This window comes from Salvia hispanica, chromosome 3 (genome assembly GCF_023119035.1).
Source record: "Salvia hispanica cultivar TCC Black 2014 chromosome 3, UniMelb_Shisp_WGS_1.0, whole genome shotgun sequence".
In the NCBI taxonomy this organism is placed as follows: Eukaryota; Viridiplantae; Streptophyta; class Magnoliopsida; order Lamiales; family Lamiaceae; genus Salvia; species Salvia hispanica.
In genome coordinates, this window is record NC_062967.1 from 54094924 (window position 1) to 54109614 (window position 14691).

Genomic DNA, 14691 nt, shown 5'->3' on the forward strand with positions numbered 1-14691 from the left:
TTGAGGACATTATCAAACGAGACTCACCAGGCGCACGATTCAACATAATAGCAATCCTAGCACCGCTAGATATTAATCACAAAATCTACACCATTTGATAAGTCAAAGTAATGCATAATCAATAACGTATGCTCAATGCTAACATATGTTGATTAAGAAATACTTAGTTATTTATCAAGAGCTCGTCTTTCAGTAGATAGCATAATGACATGTCTTGTTGTTAGATCTGTTCAGTGCTGTACCACACCAATGTCATCTTATTTCAGTAAAGCTTAGAAATATGCGGACTGACATTGCAACTTTTCACGACTGATAGTTAAGCTAGCTCTTTTTATACACGTGCTATGAATATAAAATATAATCATAAACGGACCAAGCAGACTGACCGGACTAGACTGACCAGGCAGACTCCCTAGATCTACTTGCATGTCGTGGACGCGCGATCCCAAGCTATCTTCAAAACCTTAACCCACAAATACTATTAACTAGTATGGGGAAGTAAGGATCGAATCCCATAGAGATGGAGGTGTATAGTAAGTGTCTGGGACATTTCGAAAGGGGTTTTGGCTGCTGCCACGCAACTAAGCGGGTTAAGAATCTACTTGACTTGATAGATAAAGAAAAGGACTATACCTAACTGACCAACTAGGCGGGAAAAGTAATGCACATGCATGGATGACTAAACTTAAAACAAACTTTTAAATCTAGAATTAAACAACTAGGAACACCTGCGACTACAAGATCATGTTGGAAATGTTCCTAAAATAGGTAGACAAAGTGCAAAAGTAAAGTGGAGATCATTCTTCCTAAATTGGCTAAGGTGGCAGAAAGCTATTAAAAGCCAAAAGCAAAAGAAAACTGCATATCTTAATTCTAACTACCACTACTTTATCTTCTTCATGTAATCCAACTAAAAACAGAGTAAAAACAGAGCATAAAACACCATTGACAAAATAAAACAAAGCATGCTTCAAAACGAGTCGTGACCAAGAAATTGAAACTACTGATACGCTCGGATTTTGCATTGTTTTAAGGCCATTATTTGGTCCGTTTTTTATGTCAAAGTCACTCTACACGTCCATTATTTGTATATTTTATCTATTTTGGTATTTTGACGTATTTTGTGAGAAATGTGCATAATTGAGCCGAAAAAGGGAGTCAAAACGCAAAGTCTGGAAATCTGGAGTCAGACGGCGACCGCCGCGCTGAAGATTGTGCGACGACCGCCGGCGCCTGGCAGTCAGAGCAATGTAGCGGCTGCCTCGGAAAAATTACACTTGGAAGAGAGTCTCGCCCGGCGACCGTTGGAAGTCGTGCGGCAGTCCACCGCCGAAGGAACAGAGACTCTGGACTCCAACGCGGCGACCGCCGGCCAAGGTGCGGCGGCCCGCCGGAGAAAGGCGGCGAATCCGATTAGCACTAGATCTGCTCCAAGATTTACCATATTTTGAAGATCTTTTCCTTCTACAATGAGGATTGACTTTCCCCTATAAATAGGACCTCAAGCTTCATCAACCATAGAGCTTCTTTTTGCAAAATAATTCACAGAGATTAAAAGCTAGAGTACTTCAATTGCGCAAGGAGTTGAAGAAGGATTTCAAGAACATCAAGAACGACAAGGGTTCAACCTACGGGTTCTATTTTCTTTAGTTTTATGTTCAAATTGTCTTCCCTTCTATCTATCTGTTTAGCTTATTCCATTATGTGTAACTAAACTCATAGGATATTAGAGATGTGTTAGTAACGACTTTGGTTATACAATTCCAATTTTCTATTTAATATCCGTTTTGTTTTTACTTTGTTTCTTCCCTAAGTAATTCTGATGCTGCATGATTGAGTGACACAATCTTGTATGATTTAATATAACTTGCTTCATAACTGTGAGAGAGTTCTAGCAAGTTAGGTTCACTTAGTAGACACTACAGTTAGTTTCCCTTAAAACGACACTGTTAATTGAGAGTGAGGACTTTTCAAGGGTCTTAGGAGCTTTTTGGAGTTACGTGTTAGGATTGACAACCCTAATCTTGTAATCAACGTTTGTATCGCATGAGCATAAGCTAGGCGACTCGTCCTATCAAAGTAATAACTGTGCTAGAGTATTGTAGTTTGGAATTTGTATAACCATAACTGTGAACGCACATCCCTGGAATTCCCTTATCTCTATCGTTTGTCTCTGTGTCTTAATTGCTTCTAGTTGTTATTTGCCTTTCATTGTGTTTAGTTTTCAAAAAGTTTTCAAAATTCTCTTGTTTTTCCAAATAGTGATTGGGTCTTAGTAGAAGATAGACAACCCGTGTTTGCCTTCCCCGTGTTCGATATCCGGTACTGACCTTTAGGTATACTATATATACTCTGTATACTTGCAGGTTTATATAGTGCTAAAAAGGAGTGCATCAATTACATACTACCAGATCTACGCTAACTGACAGAGCAGACGACGAACGAACAAAAACAAGCCATATTCATGCAGATCCAAAACAGAGAACACTAGATCTACAAAATTAAACTCTAATCTAACATGGATCTAAAATTAGACATCAACAAGCATGGATCTACAAAATTGAAAGCTAACAAGCTAGATCTAAACATCCAACTATCAATTGCGAAAAGCATCCAACATGTACGTAAATAAACTCAACATCTCAAAATCCAACCAAAAACTTCAAACATAAACTAGATCTAGAGGTCCTACACAACTACCATTTGCACAAAGCATCTAACGTCAGATTCCACGAAACCCAACGTCAAGATTCTAAACAACTACGAAGTTCTGAAACTAAGATGTTCAAATCACAGAAAACACGTAAGAAACGAAACTAAGGCAAATCAAAACAGAGGATTGTATCTTCACTCCTAAGAGCGGTTGAATACGATTTCAACTAAAGGACAGCCGAAACTGAGATGCAGATGTCCCCCTCCGAGCTGGGATGCAACGAGCTTGAATGAGAGTTGGAGTGGAATTTCAGCTAAGAACTCTATTTAAAGATGACTGTGAGTGGAGAGACTGAAAAATGAACAAGAAGAGCTCAAAAAGTGGCTGTGACCTTAAAAGAGTTAGTGTGCTCAAAAGAAGCTCTTAGCTCAAAAACGACTGCTTCATTTTTCAATGTTTGTTCATTTATATAGCCTTCCATGATTTAACATTTTCACCCCTAAAATAAGGGTGTCTTCGAGTTCTTTCTCCTCTATCCCACTTCTTGCACTGCCTGCTCCTTCTGATAATTCCCCTTGGTCAATTAGGCGGCTTTTCGGCATTCTCACTCTATTTTTGCTCAATCTGCATATGCTTGGTCATTCACACGATCTACTGGGCCCATCAGCAACCTGCACACTTAAACTTCGAAATTAGTGAACTATCTCCCCCATAAGCACATAAATTCACCCTCAAACCAATGCATGAAATGAGTGTTATCAGATAGTCTGAGTTGTGAAATTCTTCTTTTTCTTTGTTCAGAACTAACCTTGTTACCTTAAAGTAGATGATTCCCACAACCGGTCTACTAACACAAAGACTTGGACTTGTTAAGTTTCTTACACATTTAAGTATGTAATAAAACAACCATTAAATGTAAAACATAACAACAGTATGACAAAAATAATCTGTTTTATTCATTGGAAAATAAAATAAGAGTTTTTATGTAACATCCCGACTTTTCTTTTCTTTTTAATTTAACTCGAAAGGACGTCGAATGGGTAGCCGAAATTTTTTATTTAATCTCCATTTCTTTCACCGATTTAAAGAGTATTGAGTGCTTAAGATCGATCAAGAGGAATCATAATATATGTTTAGATTTAGCATAACGCCAAATTCTTGATTGTCAAATTTTATGAAAGGTATTCAAATTCAAGAAATAAAAGGATTTGTTTCTAAAAGCCATTGTGGGCTTAAGTTAATAAATGAAAATTCTATACTCCGTATCTCTTTTGGAGTCCAATTGTTAAGTCAATTCATTTTTACCAAAGTAACAATTAACAAATGAGATTAATTCCTTCTCATCCTAGGCGTGGCTTTTCTTCCCCTACTCCACGCGTCCCTTTTCTATCTAATTGTTATACGTTGTAATTCTATCCACAATATTTGATTATTTTCCCAGCCAATTCACAAATACAACAGAGAGTAGATGTGAGGCAAGAGTTTCTCAACAACTTAGGAGTAGATACCAAGTCTTCAAACAACTCCTCCGTCAAGAAACGTATAGTCCATTCAGTTTTAATATCTCTTCTCCGTCGGGGTGTTCACGTAGAATTGTCAATATAAGTTGCATAAACTGTAATTCAAGCAGGAAATCCAACGATGGCATGAAACTAAACCGATAACCAATAATTCGAATGACTCGATTTCATTAATTGAAATTTAAGAATAGAAACGAGAGTTTAAGAATTAGCTTTGAAGCCGAGATGGCCGATTGCTGCCGAGTGGCGACGCAGCGGCGGCTGCGGCGCCAAGCGAAGGCAGCGATGCAGCACGGTGGCGGAGAAAAGCGCGAATCAACGGTGGAGGTCCTCGATTTTGGGTGTCTGAACTTGGGAGCAAATTTCGGGTGAGAGAGAGGGTCCGATCTAGAGAAGAAGAGGGAGCTGAGAGGTGGGTTTGTTTCTCTGATTTTAGGAGAGAGAAGAGGGAAGAGGGAGAGTCGAAGGGAGAGAGAGAGAGAAAAGCCGCCGGAGGGAGGGGCGGACAGCGGCGCTACCGAGAGAGAGACAGAGAGAGTGCGAGAGGTAGAGGGAGAAGGAGGCACTGATTTTCTCTTTTCTATTTTGTTGGGGCAAATGAAATTTGGGATAAAAGAGGATGAGTTGGGAGTGACGATGGAGGGGAAGAAGAATATATGTGGGTTATTTTAATTAAATTGATAATTGGGCTGCAATTTATCTCCTTGGGCTAAGAAGGGGAGTAAATAATTTGAGCCTAACTTCAAATAATTGGTGCTGCAGTATACAAAATATAAAAAAAAAAGCCCAATTCTGAGATTTAATTACTTTAGGGTCAAAATAAAATAGTTTAAGCAAGCTAAATTAATTATTTTTATCAAAATTTGTTATAATTTCGCGAGGGTAATTTTTAAGGTAAAGTATGGGGTTCCAATGTAGTCGAAGCCCAGGAATAGTGAAAGAAGTATTAAATAATATATGAGTTTTGGAAGTTTTAAAGGTTAAGCGAAAAATGAAAAGGATTAATTAGGAGGCATGCATTCCTATTAAAGTTAAAAAATTTATTGAAGTCTGATTAGTATTTTATATTATATTTTGATGTTTCCAAAAAGGTTATCTGTGCAAGTTAAAGTTGGAGCGAGAAATTCAAATTAAGGAAATTAAACGAACGAGGTGAACTTTTCTATCCTACATACTAATGTGGATGAAAATGTGAACTTATGTTGTTATTTAAGCAAATGATATTGTTTTGTCATAAATGATTTGTTTTATGTATGAAGCCTATCTGTTTGGTTGGAACGTAAGAATCGAATTCGGGTTCGAGTGAGGGTGGTGTCCCTACTCGGATTAGTGTACACAAGTGACCGTTGGAAGGTGGCCACCTTCCACGGCACAAAGATGATATAGTGGAGGCCGTTGGGAGGTGGCCACCTCCCCGACTGGAGAAAGATGTAGGTGACCGTGGGAGAGCACCATCTCCATGGCACTTGTTGTTCAGATATGACAGAAGTACAGAAAGAACTTAGACTGATCAGTCTAACTTTAGCTCACAAAGAATTTAGTAAGCTCGGGCCTTTTAAGAGAAAACCCTCGAGTGTTACTGTGATGGCATGACAATATTTTCATTTTATATATGTATATTTCGGCAATGTGTTCACTGAGTATTTTTATACTCAGCCCTGCATATATTTCTAAATGTGCAGGTTGAGCAGTGACGGTGGAGAATGTTGAGCAAAGTTGATGATTTCCTTTTTATTTTAAGTAGAGGCTCTCGGTGGTGCATGTCTCCATACATGTGACCGCGTTCATTCCGCTGCTTATTGTTCTTCTATACTCTGATAAATAATTATTGAATAGTAAGATTTTCATTCAAGTTCTTGTGAAAAAATTAATTTGAAACTGTCTCCCCTTTATTTCCAAGTGAATATTCGGTCATTGTTTACCCCCTTTCTATTCCCCTCTTCTTACTTCCCACCCCTAGTCACGGTTTCCCGGCTTTGCTATCCATAGCAAAGTGCGGTCGTGACATTTTACAGTATTCAATCCCTTGAAAGATGATTCTAGCATACAAAACTCTAACACATGCCTCAAATGCAAAATGATTGGGGCTATATGAAGTAATGCAATATCTGGAATCCGAATGCTTTTTTTTTTCTTTCGTTTTGTTGTGCCAAGAAAATACCTGCCAGATCTTAACGTGTTGTGAATATACAACACATTTCTTGCTATTAATGATTTTGTTTTTGTATTTTGTTATAGAAAAATGATGTGATGATTATTCATGTGACTTGTATTTATGTGTTGATAAGTACTCCCTCTGTCCACAAAATATTGTCCAAGTTTGACTTGGCACGAATTTTAAGAAATGTGAAGAAAAATGAGTGAAAAAAGTTAGTGGGTCCCTCCAAATAATACAACTAAAAGCATACATCCAAAATAAACAGTGAAAACTAAACATACATGATTAAATTCATCAGGCATAATCTTAAAAATTGGAAAAAGGCAAATTTGTCATAGTTAACTTAAGGAATTAAACATTGAATTCTAAGATTTATAAGGAGGCCGGACTATCCTGTTAAGCTTGTCAAAGTTCCAATTCAGGAGGAATTCTCCCAATGAAACGATTTTCATGCAGTTGAATGTAACGAAGTTGTGGAAGATTTGCTAGCAATATTACTATGAAATTTCCCCCAAAATGCAAAGCAATATTACTATGAAATTTCAATTTTACTAAATGCAGAGAATGAACATTGTCAAAGCCTACTTCTAATGGCTAACTTCAAATCTTTAACAAATGATTACAGAAAGGGCGAGAAGAGGTGGGGGTATGGTATATCGATTACCTTGTGGCGACCGTAGGCGACGGCAACGGATCTGCGCAGAGCAGGAGCGACGATGGCGGCGACGGAGCTGGAACGGGGACCGGCGGCGACCGAGCTGGAGCGGAGAGAATTCGCGCGATTGAAGTGAATAGAATGAAAAGCGTTAAGTCTAAGTGTGAACCCTAATTAATTATATAGTGGTGGAAAATCAGACACTAATATTTTTATTTTATAAGATTTATATATCTTATTCAAATAATGATATATAATAATTATGTATCTTATTTTTTATAATATTTATATATCTAATTTAATTACACAGTGGCGGAAAATAATCCGCCACTAAAGCAGTGGCGGAAACTCTGCCACTAATATTTAATTTTTATAATATTTATGTATCTTAATTCAAAAAATGATTTGCAGTGGCGAAATTAATCTGCCACAGAGATATTCGACCCTCCCTTACTTCCCCATACTAGCTAAGAGTATTTGTGGGTTAAGGTTTTGAAAGCAGTCTCGGATTGCGCATCCGACGACACGTAGATAGGTCTAGAGAATCTGCCTAGTCAGTTCACGTGATTCCCATGCACATGCACGGACGCGGTTTGGTCTAGTCAGTCTGCTTGGTCCGTCTGCAAATTTTACTTCATCTTATTTCTATCTTGCACGCATTCGAGAACCTGCCTCTTCAAACACGTGCAAAATCCAAGCTTATCAGCGCGTGCAGTGATCTCTTTCCATTTGCAAGAGAGGTGGAGGAGACGACATGCAATGGATTGTTAGAGTTTGTATACTAGAAATCACGTTTTGAGTGATTGAATACTGTAAAACTCTTATTTTATTTTCCAATGAATAAAACAGATTATTTTTGTCATAATGTTGTTATGTTTTACATTTAATGGATGTTAATGCATGTTTAAATGTATAAGTTCACTTAACAAAGTCTAAGTCTTTGTTTTAGTAGACCGGTTGTGGGCGTCGTCCACTTTAAGGTAACACGGTCAGTTCTAAACAAAGAAAAAGATGAATTTCACAACCTAGATGGAATTTGACTATCCATCGAGAAAGGTTGCAATGTCAGTCCGCATATTTCTAAGCCTTACTGAAATAAGATGACATTGGTGTGGTATAGCACTGAACGGATCTAATAGCAAGACTTGTCCTTGGGCTATCTACTGAAAGGCGAGGTCTTGATAATATTTGTTTCTTAATCAATGTAGGTTAGAATTGAGCATACGGTGTTGATTATGCATTACTTTGACTTATCAAATGGTGCGGGTTTTTCGTAACCCAATTATCCTGATATATTGGGTAGTGGTGATCAATATCTAGCGGTGTTAGGATTGCTATTATATTGAATCGTGCGCGAGCTGAGTCTCGTTTGATAATGTCCTCAAGAGGAGCGCGAAACAAGGTTTTATTATTCGGAACCTAGCTAGTTGGAGTTTGATTACTCTATGAATAATAAATAAGCGTTTCATGTTAAGTCCACTCTTGGAATTAATAAGAAGTTAATTAATTAAGTCAATAGCAGACATTAATTAATTAATGGACATTTTAATCTTAAGCGCGGGAAATGAAAGTTAAACGAAAACCCGGATTACTTGTAATTTCGGATTTGGATGGGGAGAGTTCAATATTACTTCTGTAGTGGCTGCTCGTAATATTCCAATTATAACTTATATTAAATTGTGGGTTCAATTTAATTAGTAAAAAGTAAATTGGATGAGCCCATATCCAAAACCTTCCATAGATCCCTGTTTGGGCCCAAAAGGAACTTAATATAAATAGGAGAATAAGGAGACAGAAATAACACAATTTTATTTCATAAAATTTTCAAAAATTTTCAACCCCCTAGCTGAAGGAGATTTCGAATTCCACTCCTATTCTCAAAAGGATTTCTTCTGTCTTCTTTATTTAAGTCCTAGTATTCTAGTAAGATCAGCTCACACTGATATTGGAATACAGTTCGGGAACCAGAGAGAAGATTTGTGGTCTAGTATTCAAAGCATCACGTGGAGAAGGAGCTAGCCATCTTCAATTCTTTGGAGAATTAATCAGGTATTTTTCTGCTCCGTAGAAAAGCATGTTTTAGGTTTCAATATTTTTAAAGCATGATTAATTCAAGTTATGAGCATGATACATGTGATAATTACGCGAATAGATTTTGTCTAAATAATCTGCTAAATAGATCTGATTATTATGTGATTTATTGGTGTGATTAATAATTGTAAAATTATGATAATCAAGTTCAACACCGCTTCCGCTGCCGGGTCCATCATGGATAATGTTGCGGCAGTAGAGGTGATGAGATGGAGAAGGTTGAGGGGCGGTGGCTGCGGCAAGGAGGGAAAGGTTGGATGGGATGCGCGCACCTAAATTTTTGTCTTATAACCATGGGTGAGTTTTCAGCCTCTTGGAGGATGCCCATTGTGATCATTTACCCATAAATTTGAGGAATTTATTACTCTCTCTGTATGGTCGTAGATCTTATAATTCTTAATTGGAAGAATTGAGGCATTAAAATGTTTGTATTTTGGAAAGAGTGAATATGTAAATGGTCCTTTCGTGGTTCTTGGAAGAAATATCACGAAAAGTCTATGGACTTTTTTTTACTGAAACCTTGTTTCAGATACTTTTGCACTTATATGAATTTTTTAAGATTAAAATGCCTTTGAATTAATAAAAGATACTGTTTTCAGTTTTGAATTAACTGCGTTGCCTTTTCGCAAATATTTTGTTTTTCTCTCTTTAATTTTTGTTCTAGTCTCTCTTCTCCACCTTATATGTTTTTCTCCATCTTCATATGTTCTCTCTCATTATTTATTAGTACTTTACTTTGTAAAAGAAGTACTCCCTTCATCTCAAGTTAATAGACCCCTAGCTGCGTGAGCTTTACTTGCACCCCTACATGAACAACATTATAATGTGGGGTGCCATGTATTCTGATGAGGGTTGCTGGTCGATGTGTTTAATGATGTAAATTACAATCTTAGGGCTGGTGACCTAGTCGACAAGTTCATGAATGAGTAAATATGGATGGATGATTGATTGTTTTCATTTTGACAAACATTCGGCGAAGGTTTTAAAAAATGAGAAGAAAATGGAAATTGAAAAAGTTTAGTATAATGTTAGTACTAATTTTATATTGAGTACTCCCTCCGTTCGTCATTAGGAGTCTCGTTGACTTTTCTGCACTTTTTTTTTTATAAAAATGATACTAATAAATAGTTAAAGTGGAGAAATTTTTCCACTTTAACTATTTATTAGGGCATTAGCAATGAGGACCAGATCGCAAGGAGCCGAGCGATCGGCCCTCTCATCGGCTCCTAGTGTAAGAGGGAATCGATGAACACACCCAATTGCCTCCCGCCCAAGGCCACCCCATCGCCTCAGCTGATGTGCCATCGGCTCCCATTGCGGGGCACCGGGGCCGATTTCAATTTTTTTTTTAAAATTTTTTAAATTTCTTCCCCTATTATAAATACCTCACAATCCCATTCATTTCTCGTGATATGATTGAAGAACTGTGGTCACGTAGGCACTACTGTTTTATTGTAGCTTTATTGAAATTTGCTTCTCGTTGTATTCTTTTTTCCAATATTGTAATACATTGAAAAATTAATTTATTAATGTTTTTTAACTTAATTATATTATTTAGACATTAATATTAAAATAAAATAGTGCTGACGTGGAAATGAGATGGGCTCTGAAATAGGTCTAGGAGACTAGGATGGACTTTCATTGCAGGGAAATAGGCTTTGAGATGGGCCTGCTGGCGTTGCAGGAAAAAAATAGAAATATGCCCTGAGATGGGCTCCGGAGATAGGTATCGTTGCTAATGCCCTTATCATTTTTATAAAACGAGTGCAAAATAATCAATGGGACTCCTAATGACGGACAAATGAGTATTAGTTTTATAATAAAATGTGAGTGTCTTGAGTTAGTGGAAAGTACGGTTCATTTACAAAAAATGAAAAACACGGACAATATTTTGTGGACGAACCGAATGGCAAATATGGATAACATTTGATGGACGAAGGGTACTTTTTTATGAACTACTGCTGCTTAAGATCCAAACTATGAAGAACGTTGATACTCCCTATGTCCGCGAATATGAGTCCCATTTTAGTCCGTCCGTGAATAGGAGTTCCGATTCATTTTTACTATAAATGGTAATAGAGTCACATATTCCACTAACTCATTTAAAACTAATAACCATATAACTATATACAAGTGAGACTCATATTTCATAAAAATATTTCCACCCATTTTTTAAAACATTTCTGAAAACTCCGCCAAGAAATGAGATTCCTAATAGCGGACGGAGGGAGTACTTTTATTCGGAACACATAAATTCTTAAAATTTTTTGATTACATCATTATTTTTTCAATTACTATAACTCAAAACGTATGTCTATGTACACAACTCTACACTCCGACCTATTTTTGAAGAAAAAACATTATGCTAATAAGTTGTGTTTAATCCTCATTTTAATCTTTCACAAACTAAAAATCAGTTTTTTCTATAATTTCATTGCATCATACTATTAGAAATTAAAATACAAGTTTATTAATTTATAATTTAAGAATAAACTAAAGGAGCAGTTAGTTTTTAAGGATTGATCATTTTTTAGTACTTACCATTTGTAATTATGGAACTGAGGATTCGATCCAATTTTCCCGTAATTATGTCATATTTATTTACTCAACTAAGAAAATATTGTACAGTCATATTTAATTACAGTTACCACAATTTCAAGAACTATTCTATATTTACATGTCAAATAAGAATCCGAGATCTATGCCAATTTGAGCAACGCCTTACTCACAATTACAGCTCTAATAATTATACCTACTCTATATATTTTAAAAAGTATCTATATATCTCCCATACGTGATTAACTGCATTATTTAGTCAATTCAAATTAATTGTTCAAATTGCGAATAAACGTCTCTAAACACATAAATCTTGCCATTTATTTCTATACCTCCTAATAACTCTATTTAAACAGAAAATGTGGAGACAAAGATATTATCAAAAACAATGTTGTCACCAAAGCTCTTACGCAAATCTACTTCCTTCACCATTTTTGCCATAATCATATTATTCGGTACTAACTTATTTCATTCTTTGTAGTATTACAAAAATAAACAAAATTTAGTAATAAACTGACACCTCTGCTCTAAAACAGTACATGAAGCTCATGCAGTGCCTTATGATTACACATACACAGCTGAGGCAAGTCCTGATTCTAAATTTTTAGAATGGGACAAAATTTAAATATTATCAATTGTCATTAATTTTTTTTATTTTTTTTTTGAATTTTTGGTTTAGTGTTTGGCTAGACCTCTAAAGCCTCAGTATAACGGAGGAGCAGTGGTGAATCCAGAACTTAACGAAGGATTGACAGGATGGTCGAGTTTTGGAGAATCAAAGATAGAGCATAAAGAGTCTAGTGATGGAAATAAATTCATTGTTGCTTCCACTAGAAACTTGTCTTATCATAGTTTTTCTCAAGTGTTTGATTTAGATAAGGAGAAACTCTACACTTTTTCAGGTATATATACAGTATACACATTGTTGCTACAATAAATATATTTATTGTGGATTTAGGAGTATTTATAGTGAATATATTTATGCAGGTTGGTTTCAGGTAAGCCATGGGGAGGCTGAGATAGCAGCAGTTATTAAGACAAAAACAAGCTATGAAATTGTTGGTTGGGTTATTGCACAAAGTGGTTGCTGGTCTATGCTTAAGGGTGGTTTTATTGTCAATGTTTCTGGCCCTGCACATCTCCATTTTCAGGTTTTGTCACACTATTTTATTTTATTTGTCAGAAAATGAAATCATGATTATTACAATTCTCATAATCCATCTGTTTTTTAAACTTTTTTTTGTAGAGCAACAATACAGCAGTTGATATTTGGGCAGATAGCATCTCATTGCAACCATTTTCAAAAGATGAGTGGAAATCTCATCAAGAACAAAGCATCCAAAAGGTGCAACATATTTTTCAATCAATTAATATTAATCCACAGAATCAATCCTGCGACTTTTAAAAATTTACAAATGGCCGATGGTATTTTAACTTTGACATTTTTTATTGACGAATATATATATATATAAAAAAGTCAAAGACGTGACCAAATAGGACAGTAGTTTAAGTAGCTGAATGTTTTGTCTACGTAATACTACTTACTTTCTATTTGTCACATCATACATGAGTTATCAATTTTGGAAAGCGTGAAAAATTCGATAAACTTGGTGATTTTTCCATCAATTTACCCAGGCGCGTAAGACAAGGGTACGACTGCAGGCAGTGGACCAACACGGCCAGGCTCTGGCCAACGCGACCTTCTCCATAAGACAGCAGCGATCCGCCTTCCCCTTCGGCTGCGCGATCAACGCAAACATCCTCCAAAACACGGCGTACCAGAACTGGTTCTTCTCCAGATTCCGGTACACCGTGTTCGAAAACGAGCTGAAATGGTACTCCAACGAGAGATCCCGCGGTGTGGAGGAGTACTCCACCGCGGACGCCATGGTGAGCCTAGCGAGATCCCGCGGCGTTGTGATCCGCGGACACAACGTGTTCTGGGAGGACCCGCAGTACCAGCCGTGGTGGGTCGGCGGACTCGCATCCGGCGACCTGCGGACGGCCGCGGACCGCAGGATCAAATCGGTGATGGGCAGATACCGCGGGAAGTTCATCCACTGGGACGTCGTCAACGAGAACCTGCACTTCCGCTTGTTCGAGAGCAGGCTCGACCCTGACGCTTCCAGAAGATTCTACCAGGTTGCGAACAAAATCGACCCGAGGGCAACGCCGTTTCTCAACGACTACAACACCATCGAGGATAGTCGCGACGCGGCCTCCTCTCCCGCCAATTACTTGCGGAAGATCTCGCAGCTGAGAGCGCAGGGGTATAAAGGTCCTCTGGGGATCGGATTGGAGGGCCATTTCCCGTCCTCCAATCTGAACCTGCCCTACCTTCGATCCGCCATCGATGCCCTTTCTTCCGCTAGGTTGCCCATCTGGGTTACGGAATTGGACGTCCAACCCGGGCCCAATCAGGCAACCTACTTGGAGCAGCTGCTGCGGGAGATTCACTCCCGCAGCAGTGTGCAGGGGATTCTGTTATGGTCCGCATGGGGCCCGCAGGGATGCTATAGGATGTGTTTGACTGACAACAGTTTCAGAAACCTGGCCACGGGTAATGTTGTGGACAAATTTAGATACACTTTAAGGAGCGTTGCGGATTCCGTCGTGACTGCGGATTCTGGTGGATTTTTTGAAGCTGACCTGTTCCACGGCGAATACGAAGTTAACATTACCGGAGATGGGTTTTCGGATTTCCGGACATTTGAAAGTCGCCCAAACGAGGAACCAGCGACGATGCAGTTCAAGCTTGATGTCTCAGGATCTTGAATATACTGCTACTTCTTTTGCTATAAGATACAATAATTTTTATAAGTTTTAGGGTCGAAACGGGTCTTTATAATTCCATGCATGATGCTTATTTACTATTCTTAATTTTAAATTTCTAGATAGTAAATGATAAAGTTGGAAATTGAGATGACTTATACTCCATCCGTCCGGCACTAGGAGTCTCGTTCACTTTTGCGTACTCATTTTATAAAAATGATATTCCCTCTGTTCCACAATAATTGTCACACTTCATTTTTAATATAAATGGTAAGTAAGTCTCACA

The 14691-nt window shown here is 37.6% G+C and overlaps 1 protein-coding gene across 1 annotated transcript; it reads left to right on the forward strand.

The window, feature by feature from the left end:
- Nucleotides 1–10603: 10603 nt before the first annotated feature.
- On the forward strand, nt 10604–14557 carry LOC125210522 (endo-1,4-beta-xylanase 5-like; the record flags this gene model as incomplete). Its single annotated transcript, XM_048110064.1, has 6 exons — nt 10604–10637; nt 12173–12216; nt 12313–12535; nt 12621–12784; nt 12880–12978; nt 13269–14557. Coding segments are annotated over 6 exons (1704 nt in total), but the record flags the coding sequence as incomplete, so codon positions are not given.
- Nucleotides 14558–14691: the final 134 nt, after the last annotated feature.